The following is a 24,840-nucleotide window of genomic DNA, read 5'->3' on the forward strand; positions in this document are numbered from 1 at the left end:
CAGTGCGAGGGTCTCAAGCTTGCTCCGGGCCCGTGACAAGGGATCCTGTCACCGCGACACAGGCGACAATAGCCAGCAGCCCGCCCCAGCCGACTCGCGCCCAACCACTCCAGCCCAGGCGCCTCGCCTCCCCGCGCGCTCCTTCTGGCGCAGGCCCCGCCCCCGCGGCGGCCGCTCGCCCCCTCACTTCCTGGGGCGGGCGGGTTGAACATGGCGGCGGGCTATTGGGGTGGCTGGTGGCTCTTTCTCGGCACTGCGGCTGCTCTGCTCCTAGCACTGCGTCCTGACGCCGCCTCTTTCTTCTTCTCCGAGGCATGCAGCCCCGGCGAGTCGCGGAGCCGTGTGCAAGTACTGGGCGGCTCTAACTGGAGCCTGGTGTTGCAGGGCCAGTGGATGTTGGAGTTGTGAGTAACGGCCACTTTCCCACCCGCCTCAGAGGCTACGTGCCGGGATGGAGGGGTGGGTGGTGGTGGTGCTATTCCCATCTCCCAGCCCCAGCTCGGAGCTTGTCCAGGGAAGCGGGCATGGCCGGTAACGCCTGCCCCAGGCGGGGCAGAAAGAGGTTGAGCGGTGCCGACCTTCCCAGGAGCCGTGCACCTTCCCCGCCCCTGCAATGGCTGGCCTGCCGCTGGGTGGGCGGGAAGGAAGAGGGAGGGAACGGGAGAAGGCGGCCAAGCGGCGTCCAGGAAGGTCCAAGAAATGCTTATGATCCTCTCTTCTACCAAGCGTTCTCTATCCAGAGCCTGTAGATATATGGTCATCTTACTTGAGGTCATAAAAGTCGTTTTCCTTCGGGTTTTAGCCGTGTGCGGGCAGAATGCGCCCGAGTGCCCTACGGTTAAGTTGCTCACATTTCAAGTGAGCGTTTGAGCGATGTTATTCAAGACAACTATCACCTAGGGACTATAGCGTCAGGCACTGTACCTGGCACTCCTTACCCGTTTGGAGCTGTCACTGGTTTCTGTGCGAGCTAGGAAGGCTGAATTTGGTAGGTAATATTTAGCAAGAGTAGGTTCCCAGTGTGGCGTTACATAATATCCTGGAACGCCCTCACTTCCAGCCACCTTGCTCCACAGTTCTTGTTGAAGGGAGATGTATCAGATTTCTTTAACTTTTAAAGTACTGTGGTTGCTTTATCCTGGTTTGCCTATTTTGGGCTGGGGTTTTAAATGCTTTTAACTAACTGTAGTACAGTGGTGCCACGGCTTCATTTGTGAGATGACACAGCTCTTGAAGTGCACATAATATTCTTGGAGGCTAGCTCACCTGCTTGTATTTGAAAGGCAGGAAAGGAACTTGAGGTGTGTGGGTTGGGATTTTTTTTTGTTTGTTTTTGTGTTGGTTTTGATAGCAGTTAAAAATATAGCTTGCCAGCTTTATGCTTATGTGATATGTGTGCTGTGCAGCTTTGAAATTGTCCTTTGAAAAAGTTCTATGAAAGTTACTGATTTATACACAAGTTGGTGAATCTTAAGGAGAAAAAGGTAATTTATAGTGACTGAAAGTTTCTACTTTTGAGAGAAAATGTTTAATTAATTGTGCATGTCCTTGAGGAAGTAAAGGGGAGAGAAACTGGCTGAAATCAGAAGTGGGTTGGATAGCGAAGACTTAAAATCATTTGAGTCTTTACTCCACTGGAAACTTTACTCTTTGGTTTGGAGTGACAGGTAGCTGAGCAACAGCAAAGGTGGCCAAGTTAGCTTTAGTCCTTGCTGAATATGGTACATGCATCTGTGTTGATTAAGGTAGAGATACTTTTATGTGCACTCTTTTGACGTGTGAAAGATCCTTGGTTCTTTGTGCCACGTCCTAGTACATTTGTATGGCTTTCTGCTTTTCTGAGAAGGAAGCTTTGTCTTTGTGGAAGACACTGATGGTGCTGCTGATCCTGAATTACAGTTTGAGATTGCCAGTCCTGTGGAAACAGCAGTTTGAGGTCTAGCATTGATTTCTTATGATTATTTCAGCAGTTTTCATGCTGATGGATTTTTGGCTTCTGCTTTTTATGTGGTTTAGAGATGGTGATCTGGGCAGGAGTTCAGTATGTCAGTTCATTGATTCCTTCCATGCTGTGTGGCAAAACTACAACATTGTTCAACCAAACCTCATTTGCTCAAAGAAGCTCCTGTTTGTTAAGAACAACTTTGTCTAATAACTTCCTCCTTCGTTTCACCGACTAGGTCAAGCAGATAGTCAATCTGCTCACACCTAATGCAGGTGTTATCTCCACTACCCTCCATTTCAAGTGCCAGGCTCCAGCACTCTCTGCAGCCAGTTGTCTGGGCACCTATCTGCTCATGTTTGACCTCAGTCTGGGTTGACACTGATCCTTTGAAAACAGCTTTGCTGCGAGTGATGCCACTTTGTTTTTGTTCTCAGGTGCACAAATGGGGAAATGTAAATCTAGTAATTACCTGTGGGTGGGATTTGTAGTGGAAATATGTTTTTTCCCCCTTCATCCTTCCTAGCTGATGTGTGTGTACTTGGCTGCCTGTTAGTAAGTATTTGATTATTCATAGCTGGCAAAATTGCAGACAGTGAAAGCACTGCTGCATTTCATTGGAAAATGTTCTGGATAACTTTGTGTCTGAAAGAAACTGCAACACTTTTTGCTTATTGTTGCTGTCTCAACACACAAATCCTCTCTGAAGTGCTGTGAGTGTGATGCTGGAATGAACTTTTTTAAAAGGTTTCCCTATTGACTTATTTCTATTCTGTAGCTGTAAGATAATGATTAATTAATGTGAGTTTCCTTTTTGTCTTTAATATTGTGTCTGTTAGGAATATAGAAAACTAGCTTGTGGTCTGTTTATTTAGAAGTGCATTTTGCTTTTGTAAATGTGGCTTGTTGCAAGCTTGGCTGACCTTGATTTAACATCCCCTTCTTTTTGAAGTAGATTAAAACAAAAAGTCCCAACAAAACTTGTCTTTATGCCTCTGGTTACAAATGAAATGATATGCTACTGGCATGCGTGCAGTACTTTATGTACTTACTCATTGGGAAAATCCCTCATTTAGTTCTGACACAAGGTGTTAGAAATTTTTACTCCTGTTTGTTTCAGCTGTGCTGTGTGTACTGAAAATGAATGTCTTAATTTTCTATTTTAATTCTAGCCAAGTGAGAATCAGGAGAATAGTGCAAATAGTAGTCATGTTTTCAAGGCTAGCTTATGTGTAGTGTAGGGTTATACTTCATTTTCTCATTGTCATTTGTTGTTAAACATTGCCCTGCTTTTTCATGGGCCAGGCTGTCAGATGGATTTGGTCCTCTCATCAGTGCTTTTGTCTGTAGTTTCAAGGGTCTGTGCTAAAATTGTAGCTGAATGTTTTGGTACATGGTTTAATGTTTCTAAGCAGTTGGCTTGAAACACTTTGTGTAAATAAACTTGTGAAGAATTTAATGAGTAATACAACAATTGCTGTAAGTTAGACTGAGAGTTCAAGAAAACTGGGAATTCTCTGTCAGTTTTGAGAGTGTCTGATTTGTTCATATCCAGGCTTTTTTTTTGTCCTGTTCTTGTGAAACTGAAATGTAATTGGCAGCAGATGCTTTTCTCTTATAGAAAGGGACAAAGTAATGTAGAATGATGGAACCTAATCTGCTGAAGTTCTACAAGATTTCACATAATTTCTCAGAGATTGATTTGATTTGCTTTCTATTTTAAAAACTATTTATCCTTTGAAAGGTTTGGATGGTTTGTTTTAATTGCAGGTTGTACTTTTATCCTTTTCTTAGTTCTGAGACTAGAAAGTGGAATAATTCCAATATACCCTACTTTGCTTCTCATCTTGCTCTTGGAAATTTAAAAGGCATTTCGTTATTGAGCTGTAGAAGTAGTGCATTTGAAATGTTACCTTGGAGAATACAATTTTTTTGGCTTCTAGTGTGTCACACCACCATGTTATGCAGTTACTTTTTCCCTTTCATTCAGGTATTGCTGGAAATGAGATGCATGTCAGGTTACTGAGGTAAATACAGGAGAAAGGGCATTTATAAGGTTGAGCTTCCACCCTGTAACAAATTCCCCAGAATGATGCTTGGTTGTATTGTCACTTCAACAGGCCCATTTGGGATGTAAGGTGTTGCAGTGAAACTTGGCAGGAGAACCCTGGGAAGAAACCAAATTTGTTTGCTCTTTGGAGGTAGATAGGGCTTTGGCAGTATGTACAAAACCCACCCAAACAACAAAACCAGCACACAACTTGTTAAACCTTTGCAGAGCAACTGTTTTTGAATCGGGAGCTCTTGCTTGTCTGTTTAGGAGGGGTGTTGGCACACTATAGGAAACTTCTTGTCAGCTTCCAGAGTGTACTATTGTGATATGTTTTCATAGATTACAGGGGCTACCTTTTGTATCTTTGGCTACCACCTGCTCACTTGAAAAGCAGGCAAAATTTGTCATTGACCTTCATAAGCTTAGCCATGAAATTAGAAAGCTCACTCAAGACTTACCTGTATTTAGAAACATGAATGAATCAAGTGGTAGTTTTAAGGTATCACCTAAAGACACTGGAGAGAGTCATCTTCTTTTTTTGTATGTTTATGACATCTGTAGCAATAAGGCAGAAATACATACACCAAAAAGAAGTAATAATTACTTCATTCTGATATTATTTTTACTATTCTGTTAGGGACAGTTTCAACATTTGCATCTCTAATAGTACTCTCAACCTGAAATCCAGCAAATAACTTGGTTTAAGCAGTACCTTTTATAAAAATTGAATGTCTTGAATTGAGAAATAACAAACTAAATGGGGAGACTTCTGTTTTGCCTGTTCTAGTGTTTTCTCTTCATCAAGCCTTCCCATGCCCATATCCATAGGCAGTTTCCCCATTTTTCCTGGATTTTTGTAGCTTTGTGAAATTGCCATCAGAGCAAAGCGTAGAATGGTATTCAAGGTTACAGCTGTTCAATGATGACAGTTACCTGTAATGATAGAGAAAAGGCAGCTAAAAGGAGTCAGTTACATTCACTTCAAAGTGGTGAATTCCCTAGCCATGCAGTTACTAAAGAGAGAAGTTAGTGACTTGGAGTTGGAAGTTGTATCAGTAAATCCTTGTGAAGTCATTCTGTGTTTACTGATCAACTCTGTAGAGATCTGATTGAATGGCATGTTTGCTCAGACTGGTTTTAACTTAAGTATTTACTTCTGTTTATTTATGGTATTGTGGCTATCAGTGAAGCTGCTGGTATTTAAAAGTTGAAGTCTTTTATTCTGTAGATCAGCGATAAACACAGACTTTGCTTTTGACTTAAGAGTTTGAAATTTTGGTTTTGGATGACCTTCTTTATGCCCTCTGAAAAAGCTTTGGTTATCGTAATGGATTGGAGTAGGAACTAGAAAACGTGGCTGTTTTGAAACAGTTCTTGCACATTGAAATTGTTCTTGCACTGGATCTGACCAGTAGATGTTAGTTGCATTGTTTATGGAATGCAGATATTTAATTGGTAAGACTTTGCTCCAGTCAAGAGGTTTGATGATACTTTACTGTGTGTGTTAGGAGATGTGTGTTACCTGCTTGTGGTGAATAACTTGGCAACATATAATTTGTAGATAGATGGTATTTTCAATCTAATTTTCAGATAATGGAGATCGATAAATTGCTTTTTAGTGTGCAACAGACTACTGAAAACTTATTTTCCTCAACCAACTGCCCAGGTCTTGATTTAGATTCTAGTGGACTCTAGATTTTTAAATTGGAAAGATCCAATTGCTATTTCTTTGCACACTTTAAGGCACAGGGCACAGTGGAAACAAGTTAACAGCTAAAGGTACCCCCTAATGCAAAGGGAGAAAATAGAGGAGTAATAGCTCTAAATCTGGTGGTGTTGATGAAGTGCTAATTATTTCTCAGTCTATCTGTGGAGTGTGGTAGAAAAAAGTGATGTTACATCTGCTTTAAGTGACCTGGTCTTGGATCTTGTGACATGATGGAAGTAACAAAGACTGGTTTCACAGCACACACCATGGGTCTGATTTTCAGCGGTTGGGTCACAACAGTCCCACGCAATGCTGCAGGCTTGGGGCAGAGTGGCTGGAAAGTTGCCCATCAGAAAAGGGCCTGGGGGTGCTGGTTGACAGCCAGCTGAACTCTGCCAGTAATGTGCTCAGGTGGCCAAGAAGGCCAACAGCACCCTAATCTGTACCAGAAATAATGTGGCCAGGAGGAGTAGGGAAGTGATGGTGCCCCTGTACTTGGCTTTGAACACTGTGTTCAGTTTTGGGTCCCTCACTACAAGAAGGACTCCAGAGGTGCTGGAGTGTTTCCAGAGAAGGACATTGAGGCTGATGAAGGGTCTGGAGAACAAGTCATATGAGGAGCAGTTGAAGGAACTTGGATTGTTTGGCCAGAAGAGGCCAAGAGGAGACCTCATTGCTTTCTACAATTGCCTCAAAGGAGTGATACGACAAGAGGATGTGGCCTCAGGTTGTGCCAGGGAAGGTTTAGATTAGACATTGGGAAAAATTTCTTTACTGAAGGATTAGTCAAGCATTAGAACAGGCTGCCTGGGGAATTGGTGGAGTCATCAACCCTGGAAGTGTTAAAAAAAAGTATGGACATGGCACTTTGGGACATGGCTTAGTTGGCATGGTGATGTTAGGTTGATGGTTGGTTTTTGATTGTAGAGGTCTTTGCCAACCTTAATGATTCTATGGGTTTTTTGGGGGGGTGAGGAATATAAGGATAGTAGTTGTACTGTGACTGCTGTAGAAACAAACATTTGGCACACTTCTAATGCATTTGTTAGAGGCTTGCATTGAAGTAAAGTCACTCCTTTTGACCTAATATCTTCAGAGTGCAAAATGTTCTTTGAAACTTTTGATAAAGGGCACCCAAGTGTGAAGTGTCTTACTCTTGTATCTTACCAAAAGACAAAGTGTAATGGGAAGTGTTTTAAGACTTGGAGAGAAGCACAATGAGGCTTTGACAATCGAGTGTTTTTATTTTCAGGAGGCACTCCTTAGTGCCTCAGAAATTGGCAATGTTGAAGTAAACAGCAGTGCTAACTCTTGAAAAAATCTGATACCAATTGCAAGTTCTTTCTTGTATATGTGGGCACAGGGTGTTTCCTGGCTGGCAAAAAACTGAACATGTCATTTGAGGGATGTAAAGCAAATATTTCAGTCTTGATTGTGCCAATGTTCAGCTGGAATGACTTGATCTTATAGCATCATATGTTATTGTTGCCATCCCACATTCAATACTGGTAATCAAAACTAAGAAGCCAAGAAATAAGGCTTATTTTGATGTTTAGTGTTATGTTCTGGCACTGCCAGACTCTGATAGGAGTGATTTCTTTTTTTTTTAATGCTTTTTTGAGCTTAAGAAAAAGTTTATAGTCTTTTGACTGTTAACCATGTCTATTGAATATTCCCCTTAATTTCATTTAGAAGAGAGGCTCATGAATGTGAAATGGAAACATTAATCTTGATGTGAGGCAGATTTCTATTTCAAAATCAGATAGTACCTTAGGCTAAAGGGTGTGTTCTCAAAAAATATTATTACATGAGTTTGTCTAGAGAACACAGATTTAGGAAATGCTTGACTTCTGTCTTTAAAGCAACACCAACAGCATTGTCTGATGGCTGTGTCCAGGTTCTTACTTGTCAGTCAAGCTACTGTAATAAAATATAGCCTTTCTGAAGTGTCAGACTATTACTAAAAGCCCTCTATTTGCCAGCACTACGATGGGAAGTAGCTCTGCATGTGATTGGCTTCCAGAATCTTTACAAAAGACACTTAGAGGCTGTTTCTTGGCAGGATAGGATTTATGTACTGTTTTCAGATAGTCTCACATGGAGTTATGTTGATTCAAAAGCCCTCAGTATTAGTTTTCTGACTTAAACCCATACATTTCTACTACTGTAAAATACAGCACATATTTTAATATTGTGCTCTTTTAACTTCCAAATGACACGTTATCCTTTTAAAAAATACTTAGGTTTCAAGGCTACCATAAAACACTCAGAGTAAACTTGATTCTGCCTCTTCTGCGAGAAACTACCTTTGAGAAATTTGACTAACTCAAATCTATGGAGGTTTGTTGTTGCTTTAATGACATGAGGAGGAATGCAGAGATTGATACAAAACTACTTGGCTTTTCTATTCAATAGATTAAGAAAAACTGTAGTGGTTTTTTTTTCCTGTGATTAATGTTTGTATTTTCTCTGTACAGAAAATAAATTTGAATGTGTCTACAAGTGTAAGAATATTAACATATTTAACCTGTCTTTCCTCCTGTAGCTATGCTCCTTGGTGTCCAGCTTGTAAACAGATTGAATCGACATGGGAAAGTTTTGCAAAGGAAAGTGGACATCTAGATATCACTGTGGGAAAAGTGGATGTCACTCAAGAACCAGGTATAGTATGAAATAAGTTTTTAAAGGAACTATTCAATGGAAGTATCTGAGTATGTGTGTCGTTTTGCTGGGGCACTTGGGATACCATCCGAGTCAGACAAGAGGTTTCTAAATAAAAAACCACTATCCACATTTTGTTTCTCTGTATAGCTCATATCTGTAACCCTAAATTCACAAACTCAGTTTGAAGGATTAAAGAATTTTGGGAGTGAATTTACTTAATACTTTTAATATTAAAAGTTGCTTATTCTCTGTTTTAATCCACTTCACTGAAAGCTGTTTCCTGTTTCACTGCTCTCCTTCAAACTGTCTGCAGAAGAATTCATAGAATCAATAAGGTTGGAAAAGATCTGAGAGATCATCAAGTCCAACCTGTCACCCAACACCTCATGACTACTAAACCATGGCTTGAAGTGACATGTCCAATCCCTTTTTGAACACCTCCAGGGATGGTGACTCCACCACCTCCCTGGGCAGCCCATTCCAATGGCAAACAGCTCTTTCTGTGAAGAGCTTTCTCCTCACCTCGAGCCTAAAATTCCTGAATGGGTCAGGTGCTTGATATGTTTTGGTCTAAGTTTTTTGACTGCTGAGTGATGCCAGATTCTTAAGACCTTAGATGTGCTGAGAGTCTTGACCTTGTAGCTTTGTGCTCTGTAATATTGTCGTGAGAGGACAGGGAGATACAAAGTAAACAAAAGCCACATGTGTAACACAGAATTAATCAAGCAGAAAGCACAGCTGCACAAGAAAAACTAGATGGAGAGCAGTGAAGATGTTTGGCTTCTGCAAGTCAAAGGACTTTCAGTCCAAGTGATGAATTTGTACTTAACCATGCATAGTATATCTACAATACCCAATGAAGCACAAAGCCTGAAAACTGTAGCCACTTTTAAAACTAATTAATACTCAAACTGGGAAACAAAGATTTATTACGGATTTAACCATTGGTGCTGATGTAATTTTGAAGGTAATTGATCTCGTTTGGGAAGCTTTCCAAGTTATTGAGTTGGTTTTATTATAGGCTTATGCTTAAGTCTTCCTTTCAATTGGTGTACTTAAGTTCTGTAGCTCCTGTTTTTGCTTGCACAATGGTATGTTAATTAGCTTTGGTTATGTAACGTTTTCATCAAATTGAAAGCAGTCAAAATGCATTAAATTAGGGGAAAATCACTAGATGAGTGCAGAGCTGCATAAAACTGTGCTCCCAAATCCTGCAGGAGAAAGTTACCATTTATGGTGTTTAATTGCAGCAGATGCCCAAAGAACAAATCTGCCAGAGCCTTAGCAATTTGTTGCCATACCATTTGTATTTACCTAGAAAGGAATGTTGCATGGAAAGAAAGGATAAGAGCCCAAAACATTGTTTTGCTACAGTCATGTTTGAGAGAGATTCCGCCTTCCCAGAGGCTGTAAGAACAGACTGGTTGTGCAGTATATGTGGGTTATATTCAAGAAGGAGAGAAGCACATACGAAGACTATCTTATGTAATGACTTCAGGTATCTGAAGTCTGAAATGGGCAACTCCAAAATTGTTTCAAATCAACCAGGGATGAATTCACATCGGGGGCCAGAATTTGTAAGCTGTTGTTAGCATTGCTATTATTGTAAGTAGCGCAACATCCTAGCTGAAACAGAGGTCATCTGATTGAGTGTGCACAGACAAAAGCACACAATATCCTAGAATAGGGATCATTTTGTTTGACTTTTTCTTCTAGTTGAAGGGCTACATTGCTTGGTCCAGTCAAAAACTTTATCTGTGTGCAAATATTGATTAGGGGAATACATGGAGAAAAATGAGTAGGCATTCTTCAGGTTCATCTTCTTTCCTCAATTTGTGAGCAGCATTTAGTGTCTGTTAATTTTTGTAGCATTTAGGAAGACAAAATGTTAACCTGTATTTACAAAACCATGTTAAAAGCTGTGCAGTCTGCTGCTCTCCAGTCTACAAATACATGTCTAGGTATTTATACATAGATCAGAATGTTGAGAAATTTCAGGTTTACTTAACCAATTGATTTGTTTGGGTTTTTTCTTCCTTTTCCAGGTTTGAGTGGTCGTTTCTTTGTCACAATACTTCCTACAATTTACCAGTAAGTGTGTCATACTAGAAACAGTTGTGTGTTTCAGAACTTTTTTCTTGTCCTGTTTGAACAGTGGTATGGAAGATGTAATGAAAAGCTGGCTTATTTAATTGTCAGTCTCTAAGGTATTTAGCAGGAACTCAGTATACTTAATGAATGTAAGTATGTGTTTTTAATTTATGGTGGAAATACCTCCTACAAGTGTGTTTGTAGCTGGATAAAATTGATGTGTGTTTTTTGTATGGAAACAATGTTTAATAGCATGCGGTGGAAACTGGTGCAAGTTTGTCTTCTGAAAACCTGGCCATGTGTGAGCACTCCCTTGACCTTACAGAAGTTGTCACTAAAATATCTCATTTGAATAACTGACTGCATAGGTCACATGTAAATCAGTAGAGAAATTTTCCAATACTTGAACTGCTTCTTTTACTGCTTAGAGTTCATCTACTCACTCAGTATCAGTGTTGACTCCTACTTGTCACTTGTTCTAAACTCTAACTGAAAGATAAAGAAAAATAAAGGCGTACTGATTTTTGTTTGCAGTTCAGGCTATTGTTGGAGCTTTGATTAGATGATAATGTGCTTATCTGAGTCTTTACTTTTGTAGTGACTTTAAGTTCACCTGTTATCAGTACTGTTAAAAGTGGATCAGAAAAGGCGTTTGTTGTATCTCTTCTCCCATAAAAAGATACCATACTTGAAATATTGAAGGCTTCATTAAGTCATGGTGTTGTGAGTCATGCAGATATATATACACACACATACAGTCATAGTTTTAATTCTGAGCTATTTCTAAGAAATGGTTTGGTTGTTAACCTCATATACTTTGCTGTAACATGGGTTTATGTTTAAGAAAAACAGCAATTTTAATCAGTAACAAAAGCTCATGCTGTTTGAAAACTGAGACCTTCCATCATAGATTAAAGTTTCAAAATGCTTAAATTGCTTAGGGGTTCCATTCCCTAAGCAAGTCAAATCTGTGTGCCTGGGGGAGGTTGTGGGTTTGTTGGTTGGTTGGTTTCTTTTTTTGTTTTGATTTTTACCATAGATACAGTTGAAGGCACATCTATATTGATGGAATTGTTTTTTATATAAAATGACTCTCTTTTTTAGTGCACACGATGGAGTATTTCGCAGATACCGAGGCTCATGGACACTGGAAGATCTTGAAACCTATGTCTTAGAGAGAAAGTGGGAAGCTGTGGAGCCTATAGCAGGATGGAAGTCTCCATCCTCCATAATGTAATATTTTGTTTTTAATAAAAAAGAAATGTGTTTTTATTCATTAAGGGTGCTATGTTGACAGCTTAAATACAAAAAGCCTTTGTTTCCTAGACGTGTGGGCTTTGCAGAAGCAATCTGTATTGACAGCCTGCTTTCCTATGTCTCAGCTTGTAAAGCAATTTTTCTGCATTTGCTTTTGTGTCTGCTAAAGCCTATTTACATCATCTTTGAAATTATGTAGAGGAAAGAAAGTACAGCCACAGAACAGTGTCAGCTTCACTGTCTGCTGAGTATTGGAATCAAATGCATGTTTACCTAGCTTATTACTTCATGATACTTTTGATGGGCATCCTTCAGCTTTAAGGATTTCTATATTGTTTTCAAGGAACAAATGTGTCCTCCTTTGGAAACAGTGTAGTACTTGCACAGTACATTGCAATCTGTTTTCAGAGCATTGGATTTGCTTTGGAATAGTGTAGAATGCTTGCATCATGCAAAGGATGAACCAAAAATGTGAATGACCCAAGTTTCATTATGGCTAAAACTGTTACATGTAAATTCAAATCAAAGATCCAGTGAGCATTTGTGAGTGACGAAGAGCTGCAGGATACTCAGTAATGGGGAGAGGAGCTACAGGGCTGCATGCTGCTGTGAGTTGGGAAAGTGATTGGCTGTGCCAGGGTAAAGCTGTGGAACTGCTATTTCTTCATTATGTTCAAATATTATATTAATATCAAGTCACTGTTTCAATGCTTTGCATTGAGCTGCTTTAAACAAATACAGATTAAAGTTTTAATTGAAGTAGCTTCCTTTGACAATTGCTAGGGCCTGCATAGAACTGAATGTCTGTAGAGTCTTTTTCTGGTTTGTGCACAGTTTGCTGTGTATCTCAGCTCCTCTCCACCTCAGAACCTGCTTCTTCCATTTTTGTTTTCTAGGATGCATGGCATGGCAGGGCTATTTCACTTCTCTAAATGGATCAGGGTAAGTAACTGTGTGGTAGTGTTTTCCATACTCCCTTTTTATGCTCAGAAGTATAATCTGTTTAGAAGTCAAAGCCTAACTGAGTGTTTTTACTATCCTCATAGGAGAATTAATTTTTCCTTTCATGTACTTTACATTGGGTGTGTAGTACCTTTGCACTATACATTTTTGTAGCGCTAACAGATTGTCAGAAACGGTAGAGGTTAGCATCAATACTGAGCATACTTACTCTTCTTTCTTGATATATTTAAAATACTCTCTCAAAGTGTGCTAACAGGATAAAGTTGTGTTTTGAGAGCTGCTGCAAAAAGCTTGTAAACATCAGGAATGTGTTTAGTATCTCTCAGGTTCTCACTTAATACCATTCCTAAAGATTATATCCAAGTTTGCATGTGCTTAAAAAAATGTTGGAAGCTGTTCTGCCATTGCAGAGTTTTTGTTTGTGGTGGCTATTTGTTTGGGGTGACCTATTTCTGTGGTCTCCTTCCTACAACAGAGGCCACAAGAGCAAATGCACAGGTTCATGCCATGGCTTCGTCTAACACAATAGTTGTGACTTTCTAACAGAATATAAGGCTCAAGAATGTTGTGATACTTTCCTATGTGCTGTAAGGCTTCCTCTTAGATGTATCTGCAGCAATATTACATATGGCATCTCCAATGCTGAATACCTTGGAAGAAAGTGTGCATTCTTTGCTTAAGAAAAACTTCTAACATGAACAACTTGGTAAAGAAAACCAAGATTTCATGGTAGCAAAAGGATTACAGTATGACATTTAAAGGTGACTGTGGCTTGAAAGGGAAGACTTCAGTGCAAATACTTTTAAATGAAAAGCCTTAATTAGATATTAGCTTATGTAATGGTGATGGCAGTATAAATCATAACTAGTGTTAGGTGTGAAGTTAAGTGTTGTCTTCTCCTTTCCAGCAAATTCACAGTTACCTCACTGGCACTCTTGGAATTCATGTTTGGATTTCTTACGCAGTCTTCATCGTAGCTACCTTATTGATTAGCCTGTTCCTGGCTTTGGTAAGAAAGCATATACTTTCTTTTTCTCGGTTACCTAGAACTTTTGCTTTGCATTAACTTTTGGAAAAAAGAATAAATTTTACTGATAAGATTTACTGAAGTATTTTATGTAAATGATGTATCTTGTCTCCTTGGTGTTTGGTGGTAAGGTGTGTGGGAATGGTTCAAGGTACTACAAGGGGAGGTTTTGACTGGACAGTGGGCAGCATTTCTGTATCAAGACAGTGGTCAAGCATAGCAACAGGCCTCACAGAGTGGTGGTCAATGCTCCAAGCCTGTTGGTGTTTGAGACATGTGGATGATGCCCATAATAACATGCTTTAACTTGGTCAGCCTGAATTGGTCAGGCAGTTGGACTGGATGATTGTAACAGGTCCCTCCCAATAGAATAATCTATTCTATTCTCTCCTATTAAAAGTCCTAAGCATTCAGTACTGCAGGTTGATTCTGTAGTGTTGTTACCTACTTCTGGTAAAGGTTGAGACTGGTTCACTCATGTTAACCGTTTTGTGAAATTCATCATTCACTTTAGATTTGTTTAGTCCACCCCCTAAACAAGTGGGGTTTATATTAGCCTTTTTACCAGTCCTCTATATTTAAAGATTGAATGTATGTAATCAAAATTATGTAAAAACTTCAACTTTTGAAAAATGCAGGCTTCAGGGGAGAGCTTTTTATTAGCTGCAGTAGGATTGGATTTGTGGGAGTTAGCAGTATAAGTATACTGCTGCACTGTTACTCAAAATGAAAGGACTAAAATACCTTTTTTAAAGGCTTTGAAGATATGGGGTTTAATCGATTTATTCTATCCCATGGCATAGCTTGGCTTTAATAAAATCTGACTTCATTTCTTCCTCCTGATCTTGTGTTTGAGTTCTCATTAGTATTGGAAAAAATCTGACCCTTCTTGTTAGTAACTGGATCTAGTGCATTTGTGTATCTATCTCCAAGACACAGGAAGGCTACTCGGAGAACCTCTTGGCTAAATGTGTGAATGCTGAGGACCATAACCTGGGCCCTCTGTTTCATCAGTGGAAACAGTTCAAAGTTTCTTTACGTGTGGTACTGGGATTATTTCCTTTTATAATATAGGAATAAATGTGGCTCTGTGGCCTTTCAGATACAGTCTTAAATGAGAAACTGAGCTGGAAATAGAGATAGAAGTGAAAATAGAATTTCTTTTTGGATGAGTTACAGAATTACAGAATCAACCAGGTAGGAAGATGCCTCCAAGATCATCCAGTCCACCCTATTACCCCACCAAACCATGGCACCAAGTGCCTCATCAACTCTTTTCTTAAACACCTCCAGGGGTGTTGACCCCACCACCTTCCTGGGCAGCCCATTCCAATGGGCAATCACTCTTCCTGTGAAGAACTTCTTTCTAGGGTCAAGCCTAAACCTCCCCTTGCACAGTTTGATCCTGTCCTCTTGTGTTGCTGATTGCCTGGGAGAAGAGACCAATCCCCGCCTGGCTACAACCACCCTTCAGGTAGTTGTAGTTGGCAATAAGGTCTCTGCTGAGCCTGCTCTTCCCCAGGCTAAACAACCCCAGATCCCTCAGCTGCTTCTCATAGGGCTTGTCTACAGACCCCTCAGCAGCTTCTCTGGACATGTTCAAGCAACTCAACATCTTTCTGAAACTGAGGGGCCCAGAACTGGACACAGTACTCAAGGTGTGGCCTAACCAGTGCTGAGTGCAGGGTCAGAATGACTTCCCTGCTCACCACACTATTTCTGATGTGGGCCAGGATGTCATTGGCCTTCTTGGCCACCTGGGCATGCTACTGGCTCATGTTCAGCTGGCTGTCAACCAGTACCCCCAAGTCCCTTTCTGCTGGCTGCTCTCCAACCCAATAGTGATTTATTTACATTTTTCTACTTTTCTGCTCAAAACTTGTAACTAAATCTCATAATACAGAAATTCTTGACCAAGATAATTTCAGAAGTTTTAAAGACATAAATCCTCAGCTGTGTTATGGGCCCCTCCTAAGATGCAAGCAGTTTCAATACTGACAAAATTTAGGGAAGTAGGAGGCAAAATATTTGTAGTAGAAAGCATAGAATATTGGTTGTATTTAGCTCTTATCTCTAAGCAAGATAATGCAGTTTCCATAAATCTTAATTTTTTTTTTATCTAAAAAGGATCAGTAAGAAAATAATAGTGCAGGAATTTCTAGGATGATTTGCTGATAAATGTCTTTCTTTTACACAGATACTGATATTGATTTCAGACTGCCTTTGCCCACCCAAGTCAACATACAAATGTGAAACATCTGGTAAGAACTCTTAAGTGGGTGGGATACTGTAGGTTTAAATATAGACTTGTAGAAGGGAGGGCAAGGCACTATCAAGAACTTAGATGTGAAGCATTAATCGAAGTAGCTACACTGACAAGGATTGATGTTGGGTTCTAAAATATTGATGTCAGAGCATCCTCCTTGAGGATAGTAAAGCAGCCCAGAGCCCCCAAACCAACAATAATTTGTTGTAGATTCCAGAGCTGTGAAGAGACTAAATGCATTGAACACGAGATAGTCTCAAAGAAAGATACTGGGGTTGTATATTCTGCGTGGGTGCATATTCACAAGACCTGTTGCTTAAATATAGAAAGGAATTTGCTTTGGCAGGACACTTCCACGTCCTGATCTGCACTCTGTATGTCGCATTAGGAACAGCAACATTTGGATCCTGTAAAATTATCTGCATAATTTGTGACTGGAAAAGAAGGAATCAAATGAATCTAGAGACTGCAGGTGTGGGGGACAGGGGCAAATGTTACACCTCCTTCAAATAAAAGAAGAAAGAATACATCTTCCTTATCCTTAGTGAGGAGGCTTCTGAATAGTGTTCTGCAACTGGTGAATGTGGGAGGTGAAAACTTGCAAAGGAAATAAAGTCTTTTGTCAGCACTAGATGTGTCTTACACTGCAGAAGACCTTTTGGTATGTTTGTACTATGAAGCGGAGTCAAAACTTCCGTGCGTATTTTGAGTTGTGTGTTGCTGTTGAAGATGTCTGTGGCACTTGCCAATAAGATTTTAGCGAAATCTAGAGTTCCTAAGTGTGCAAAATCACCATCTTCAGAATCTTAGATGCTTACTGCTATCAAAAGAGAAATGCAGCTACACCTACCTGTGCATTATGCTCATCCAGCCGGCTGGTTGACTCCACAGCAGCATGCCAGGAGCTTATCACTTTCCTGCTGATTCGTTTGATAGTTATAGTTCTTCAAGGAGTCAAATGGAATTGATCTGTCTTTAGTGTGTAACTTTGTGGAACGAAATGGGAGCTATCTGTGCCAAATATCACAAGACGACCAAATTAAAATGGAGGATAAATACTGCTGAAGATTTAATCAAAATCAGTGTAAAATAAGGAAAATACAGTCCTGTGCGAGATTTCAATTACAACGTTTGTGGTTATTTCAAATACACATGTGGTGATGTAACTTTAAAATATTTTGTTCTGAGATTCATTCTAACTTCGGTATTTGAAATTCTTTTGTTTAGAAGAAGAAATTGCAAAGGATAACCTGGAGAATGCAGCCTTAGAAGTACCGGAGGAGCCTGCAGAGCTTTCCGGAGATGATGCAGAAGAGACTGCAGATGTAAAAGATCTCTCGGGTGGAGAAGATGCAGCAAATTCAAGTGCTGATGAGTCAGAGGAGGATTTAGCACTTGGAAAAGAATCAGGGGAAGAAGAAATGGAAGACTTAAGTGAACAGCCTTTAGCTGATTCAGAGACTGAAAGCTCAGTAAGACAGCGTAAAAGTCACGTAGCTGATAATGGACTATAGTTTTTTTCACTGATGTGTTTTGTACACTTGGACCAAAGAAGTGTCAGACCTGGGTCTGAGGCTGAAGCTTACACTTGATTTGTCATTTATGTTTACAAAAAACCCTCTGTGCTGTCAGCAGGCAGCTCATTTTTTAAGCTGATACTTGCTTACTTTGTTGTATAAGCACATATGCTGTGTGTTGTATAGCCTTAGCCATGACAATCAAAATGAGTGTATCTTACCCGTTTGAAGTCTTCTAAGAGAAGAGGGGTAATGGTCTCAGTTCACCAGCGGTAAAATGGTCATCTCTGCTTGTGTTCCTCGAAGTACTGACCTAAGCAAGATCAGGACTTTGCAGTCTTTTGAGTAGCTTGGCAGGGCTGTGACTTTTCTGTCTGAATATTTATTGTTTCCAAATGCCACAGAAGCACTAGGTAAGTGATACAGTAGTGAAAGAAGGCACCTTACTAGTCTGCTGAGAAAGATGTAGTGTTTGGTCGATTTGGTTTTCATCACTTTCAATTTAAGCACCTTTCATTTTCATTAAACTTTGCTGTTGAAGATTATCATGCAGTACACCACCAGATATGGGTTATTTGGAGCCATGCTGTACAGTTCAAGCTTGTCAGCTCTGGTTTTTGACCAAATGAGTTTGAGTAATTGAAAACCTAAGGTCAAGAAAGAGCAGCAGCTGGATGTTTAAAGTAGGTTTGAACTTTTTAAAAGTTTAAAGGAAGTTATTTTGGTTGGGGGTATTTTTGCCAAAGCATTACCTTTTTTTTTAACCCCCCCTTTCAAGAGATCATAGCAAGAATTATTCATTTTGCAGTCACTAAGTTGTATTTTCTTGTCAATACAAGCTTGTCCTGCAGCACAATTTTGCCATTTCCAACTTGAAATGCATTTGGCAGAAGTCAAACTCCTTTAGTAATACTAACTGATGAGGCACTTAAGGTTTTACTTTAGATCATTTTTTTACTTTTTGTCAGTAAAATCAGCATGTTAGGAAATAGGAGGGGCATGGGTGGGTAGTGGGAGAAGCTTTTCATTTCACTACTTCTGTCAAGATGAATGTGTTTCTGTTGAACTGTGTAAAGTGAAAATAGCTTGACAGATAGCATTAGGTGTGGTTAGAGACTTAAGTTGCCAAGAGAAGCTGCTTTGGAACTAGTCAGGTCAGGAGCAGAGAGAGGTCTTGGTGTACAGGAGGTTTCCTATGGTTTTCTGTTAGTACGGAAGGGCTGTGGAAACAAGGATTTGGCAGGAGCCAGCAGCTCCCACAGGACAGGCTGAGGAGATATGGGTGTTCCCTGTCCAAGGGCACAGTCCCCACAGCCTTACGGAAAGCTCTTAAAGAGCACAGGAACCAGTGAGCAAGCCTTCAGGATGTGTGATGTCATCTGGGGCACGGTCCAGCAATTCATACAGAAAGATGTGCAAGGAAGGTGCCAGAGCTTGCCCAGGGAGTCGTGGTGTCCACCCAACAGAAGGCCATGACATCCCTGAGCTCTGCACCTGCCAGGTCTGATGTAGCTTCACAGGTAGAACTCCAGTGGGAACATGCTGCTATCCAGGTGTTGGGCTGCAGGGTGTGCCCCACTCTTAAACCAATGTTGGATGGGAGCAGTGAGTTCATCTGTCAAAGGTGAGCTCAGGTAGAGGGCTTTCTTGTCTTGTGATGGAGTTCCCAGAGGAGGCAAGCGGGTTGAGGAATATCAGGGAATGTGAGGAAGAGATAGTCTTGGAATTGCAGGCTGTGAAAGAGCCCCAAAAAGCAAACACATGATGTTATGGAGAGCTCCTGGTCCCCTCCTGTCCTGACTAAGTGCTGTGACTCAGATAGTTGTGGGCAATGGCAGCAAGTTCCTGCCCAAGAAACCATTTGCTGCAGGCCTGTCTCCCCAGTAGCTATCCCACCTTCCCAGCCACCTTTGCAAAACAGGTACACTGCTCTGCAAAGGGAAGCAAGAAATTACAAGGGTGAGGGATCACCCAGATTGGAGGAGTTGCTGAGGTTTAGTCAGTCTAGACTCTGCACCAAAACCTCTTCAGTTAAGGATAAAAGACTGGTCATTGTGCTAGGTGACTCACTTCTAAAGAGAGTGGAAGCCTGATACGCAGGCTGGACCCATGTCTTTGGGAAGTCTGCCACCTCTCCTCCCAGGGGCCCAGGCTAGTGAGGGAGAAAGCTTCCTTCCCTTGTGCTGCTGATATTTTCAGATAGGCTGTGATGAAGTAAGGACAAGAAATCCAAGGGCAATGAAGAGAGACTTCAGGGCCTTAAGACAACTGGTTAAGGGATTGGGAGTGCAAGTAGTGTTCTCCACTCTCCCCCTAGTTGCAGGGTGTGATGAAGGAATAAACAGGAGGAGCCAGGAGATAAATGCCTGGCTGATAAACTGGTGTCTCTGGCAGGACTTTGGTTTCTTTAATCAAGGGTTGATTTACAGGACACCACACATTGTCTGCTGGCAATAGATGTGATACACCTGTCTTGGGGGAGGGAAAAGATCCTAGTCCAGGAGCTAGTAGGGCTCACTAACAGAGCTTCAAACTTGTTTTGAAGGGGGAAGGGTACAAAACCGGACTGGCTGGAAATAAACCTGAGGGCAATGTTGATCTGCTTGAAGGTAGTAAAGCTCTGCAGAGTGGAATCTGGTCAGGATGGATCAATGGGTCAAGGTCAGTTGTATGAGCTTTTTAACAAAGCCAAGTGCCAGGTCCTAGACCTGGGTCACAATAACCCCATGCTACAGGTTTGAGGCAGTGGCTGGAAGGTTGTCCATCAGAAAAGGACCTGGGGGTGCTGGTTGACAGCTATCTGATATGAGCCAGCAGGGTGCTCAGGTAGCCAAGAAGGCAACAGCTTCTGGCCTGTACCTGGAATAGTGTGGGCACTAGGAGTAGGGAAGTGATCGAGCCCTGTGTGTGTCTGGAGAGGCTCTTGTCCCCCTGTACTCACGCCCTGGTGAGACAACGCTTGGAAAGCTGTGTCAGCTGGGACTTTGCGGTTCAAGAGGGAAAGGGAACTACTGGAGAGAGACCAAGAGAGCTATGAGAGGCTGTTTGGTCTGGAAAAGAGAGGGCTGAGAGAGGATCTTATGAATGTCTACAAATATCTGAGGGGTGGGTGTCAAGATGCAGGTTCCTGTCTCTTTTTGATGGTGCCCAGTGACAGGACAGAGAACAATGGCTACAAGCTAGAACACAGGAGGTTCCCTGTCAATACGAGGAGACACTTTGTTATGGTGAGGGTGACAGAGCACTGGAGCTGACTGCCCAGAGAGGTGGTGGAGTCTCCTCCTTTAGAGACTTTCAAAGCTGGCCTGGATCTGTTCCTGTGCTGATGTTGCCCAAGATAATCCTGCTCTGGCCAAAGCAGATTGGGCTTGATGATCTCTGGAAGTCCCTTCCAGTCCTTAACATTCTGTGATTCTGTGTTTCTGTACTTGGTATTGGTGAGACCACGCCTCAAATTCTGGGTTCGGTTTTGGCCCCTCACTACAAGAAAGACATTGAGGGGTTGGATTTTGTCTAGAGAAGGGTGCCAAGGCTGATGAAGGGTCTAGAGACCAAGTCTTACAAGGAGCATCTGAGGGAACTGAGGTTGTTTAGTCTGGGGAGGAGGAGGCTGAAGGAGACCTCATTGTTCTCTACAACTTCCTGTAAAGTGTTCTAGTGAGATGGGTGTTATACTAGGGAGAAGAGACTATCATGATGAGAGGAAATGGCATGAAACTATGCCAAGGGGGGGTTTAAGTTAGATATTGGGAAAAAGTTTTTCACTGAAAGAGTAGTCTGGCACTGGAATAGGTTGTCTTGGGTGGTGATGGAGTCACCATCCTTGGAGGTGTTCAAGAAGTATGTGGACATAGCACTTCAGGACACTGTAGTGGCCATGGTGCTGCTGGGTTGATGGTTGGCCTTGATCTTGGAAGAATTTTTCCAGTTGAAACAATTCTGTGATTCTGTAATGATACCCTCTTGAGGTGACATCCAGGTTTTATCACCAGTATTCCAGTAACAGTCCAAGGTAACAGTCCAAGTTCAAGCCCAAAACCCTTTGTACTGTGTCTCACTATCACTTTGGGACATGGTTTAATGGTCATGGTGGTGTTGTGTTGATGGTTGGACTTGATGATCTTATAGGTCTTTCCAACCAAAGCCATTCTATGATTAAACATACCAATATTTATCTTCTTTGGCTTGGTTAATATATAATATAGGCTTATTTTTGGTACCTGCAGTGAGATGCTGTATGTTCCTGTTTCGTTGGTGTGTGATCACGTGCATAAAATGTGTCTTAATCTCCATTTTATTTTTATATGTATATTGCATAATCCTTCTTACCATGCATGAATTTAATCTTGTTCTTCAAGAATAAAGAATGCTCAGAGATGAAATCATCTCTCATTAGAAGAGACAAGTTGCAAGTACAAAATACTTGTTTCTTTTGAGACTGAGATGAATAGAGCCAATCTCTCTTGAAAGTTTTGTTCTCTCTTTTTAATGCTCATAAAGAGCATCTTTACTTAGCTTAACTTTTCCAGACTCTGTCCTGTTACATATTTGGCCTTGCAACTGTATGGTAGAAACTTTGCATTTGTCTGTTATGGCGTGTAAAGCACAAAATTACCCTGCATAGATTGAACATGACTTTTCTGAAGGAACATTCTCAGTCTAGAGCTGGAATTTCATACAGTGGGCATGTGTAAATATACTTTCACATACGTGAAAACAGACAGTTGCTTGTATACATTGCACTATAATGAGAACACTTCGGTGTTACTTGGGCATTGTCCCACTGTGGAGGGTTGAAGTTTCCCCCAGTATTAACTTTGGCCAGACTAACTCAGAAGCAAATGAAGCTGCATTTACAAGCAAGAACTACACTCTACAATGGAATGCAATGAATATGTACAAAATATACAGGATTTACAGTATTATGCAGATATTTAAAATTAGCAAATACCATGGAAACCCCCCTGGTCCAAAAGACCAGGGAAGCTGCTCCACTGCCCCCCCCGCCCCATCAAACCTTGCAAACCCCCTGTACCAGAGAGAGAGAGCGAGAAGCTGTGTTAGCTTATCTCAAGATCAGCCAGAAGTGTTATCTTCTCCCAAGCAAAGCAGAACAGCCAAGGTCAGAGAAGTGAAAAGGAATGGGAATGGAAGTGAAATGTGAAGAATTGTTACGATACAGTTTCTCTTATCCCAGACTTTAATCCAATGAATTTGTTTACAACAATCTTTTGTTTTCCTCTTTACACCCAGTAGTGATTTATTTATATTTTTCCAATGTTCTGCTCGAAATCTGCAGTTAAAGGCCACCCTGTTTTCAGAACGGACGTTAACCCACCACAGCCTAAAAGTCCAAAGTCTCCACTTACATTTCCTTCTGTGTATTGCTGTTAAGTTTTGATTGTTTAAAATTCAGTATTTTCTATCAGACCTTGCTAAACTCACCCTGATAAGCGGGAAGTAAACAGCAGCAGGTGACAGCAGTTCATGTCTTTGTAGATCTGTGTTGTGAATCTGGAAATGAGCTATACTGGGTCTTGAGGTTCTTGAACATAATACATCTGTCATTGCTCCTGTGTTTTCATCACTAAAGTAGGGAACATTAGAGGATCTTATTACAAAGGTCATGAAGACTTTAGAAAAGCAGGTGCTATGCACCTGTTTATTTCTACAACTTAGTTTTACATTTGTAGGAGAAATACTGTAGTGTGACATTGGAGACACTCAACTGTGACTAACATTTATCTAGCAAACAGGTCTTAAGTGCTGTAAAGGCTACATTTGTGTTTAACAGAAAGGCTACTAGTACACAGTAAAAGTGTAAACTTAATATAATTATCAGAATTAGGTTTTTTCCTCTGAAAACATATTAATTGAATCATGCAAGTATAGTACTAATTAGACTTTTACATTAAACTTGGTATGTTTAAAATCCAAAAACTCATTATCAACCTTTTGTGCAATCTTAGCACTCTATTTGTTATGATTAACTTTTAAAGTGGAACTTGCTCTTGCAACTCTAGCATAGGAAAAAAAAGTCCTTGAAGAAGCTGCTGCTAACACTGCTCAAAATATTTTGATTAGGGATGTGGCTGTAAGGCTTCTAAAGTAGAGTGGGAAAAAAAATATTTTGGAGAACAGATTTAAATTCCAAATGGGATGCATACCATTCTGAAAGCCAGGCCCTGCTGCATCAGAACAGGAATGCTTGAAAGCAAGTCATTTAAAAAAAAGATCAAATCCAGTGGGTTGCTTTTCAGAGTAGCTGGAAATACACAGGGCCTTTCAAAGGTCCTGTCCTCAAGGTAAAATATGTGTAGATGTGCTGCTGCAGGACATGGTTTAATGGTGACCTGGCAGTGCTGGGTTAATGATTGGACTCGTTCTGAAAGGTGTCTTCCAATCAAAATGATGTTCTGATCCTATGATTTGTGTTAAACTTGTACATGCGTCTTGGACTACTCTGTATGCGCTGCGAGTGTGCTGGGCAACACTTCTGTGAGCTTTCTTCCCAGAGATGTTGTACGGGATTGTTTCGACGTGCAGGTGTTGCAAATTTATACGATGGGTTTTGTTATTGAAATTCTATATAAATTTGTATTTATGACCTTCTAGTGAGTTTTCATTTTCTCAGAGTGGGGATGGCTTTTTTTTAACCTTTTTTAAAGAATTATTTTTAATATTGATGTTCCATTTAATAACAGAGGTTGTGACTTGGGAAGATTCCTTAAACTTGACAAACCTGTACATTAATGAATTGCTTCTCTTTTAGGTGAGTGAAAAAATGCTTGCAAAAAGCATAGCCAGAGTGAGGCTTTCATTGTAGTAACTGCCTGAGCAGTTGTAGTGGTTTGACCCTTAACTGGGACTTAATAGCTCAGATGGGGGCAAGGCTGTGAATCCCTCCCCTGCTCCCCCCTCCTCCCTCCCAACAGAGGGAAAAAAAGAAAGGGAGGGAGCAAATCCACCAAGAAATAATTTAGAGTTGGCTTGGAGGTAGAGAGGTAAAGAGTTTTCTTTAAACAATATCGATATGTGTGTGTGTGTATATATATATAAAAAAGAATAACAGGTAAGGTTCACAAGGGCAAGGAACAAGGATGGATGGGAGGGAAAAAAATAACAAGAGTACAAAACCAGTCTCTCTGAAGAGGTGTGGAGGCCACAGGGAGAAGGACCACGTGACAGAGGGGCAGGATGGCAGCTGTGGTAGCTCTCATCCAGGAAAGGTAGGGGCCAAAAAGAGAGCTGCAGTGTCTTCCCTTTTATACCATAACTGGTCAGGGAGGGGAAGTGGAACAGACTCAGTTTCCCAGGGGGAAGGCACCTGCAGGGAGGGCAATGCACTTGCA

General features: G+C 40.9%; 1 protein-coding gene across 1 annotated transcript; it reads left to right on the forward strand.

Moving 5' to 3' along the window:
- Positions 1-204: 204 nt before the first annotated feature.
- Positions 205-24,144, forward strand: TMX4 (thioredoxin related transmembrane protein 4). Its single transcript, XM_068153208.1, has 8 exons — positions 205-404; positions 8,249-8,364; positions 10,413-10,458; positions 11,563-11,691; positions 12,612-12,657; positions 13,586-13,687; positions 15,903-15,966; positions 17,199-24,144. Exons 1-8 carry the CDS (start codon positions 211-213, stop codon positions 17,483-17,485), a joined length of 984 nt encoding a protein of 327 aa, XP_068009309.1. The 5' UTR covers positions 205-210; the 3' UTR covers positions 17,486-24,144.
- Positions 24,145-24,840: the final 696 nt, after the last annotated feature.

The sequence above is a fragment of the Melanerpes formicivorus genome, unplaced genomic scaffold (genome assembly GCF_026170545.1).
Source record: "Melanerpes formicivorus ecotype bairdi unplaced genomic scaffold, bMelFor1.0.p_v2 SCAF_25, whole genome shotgun sequence".
NCBI lineage: Eukaryota > Metazoa > Chordata > Aves > Piciformes > Picidae > Melanerpes > Melanerpes formicivorus.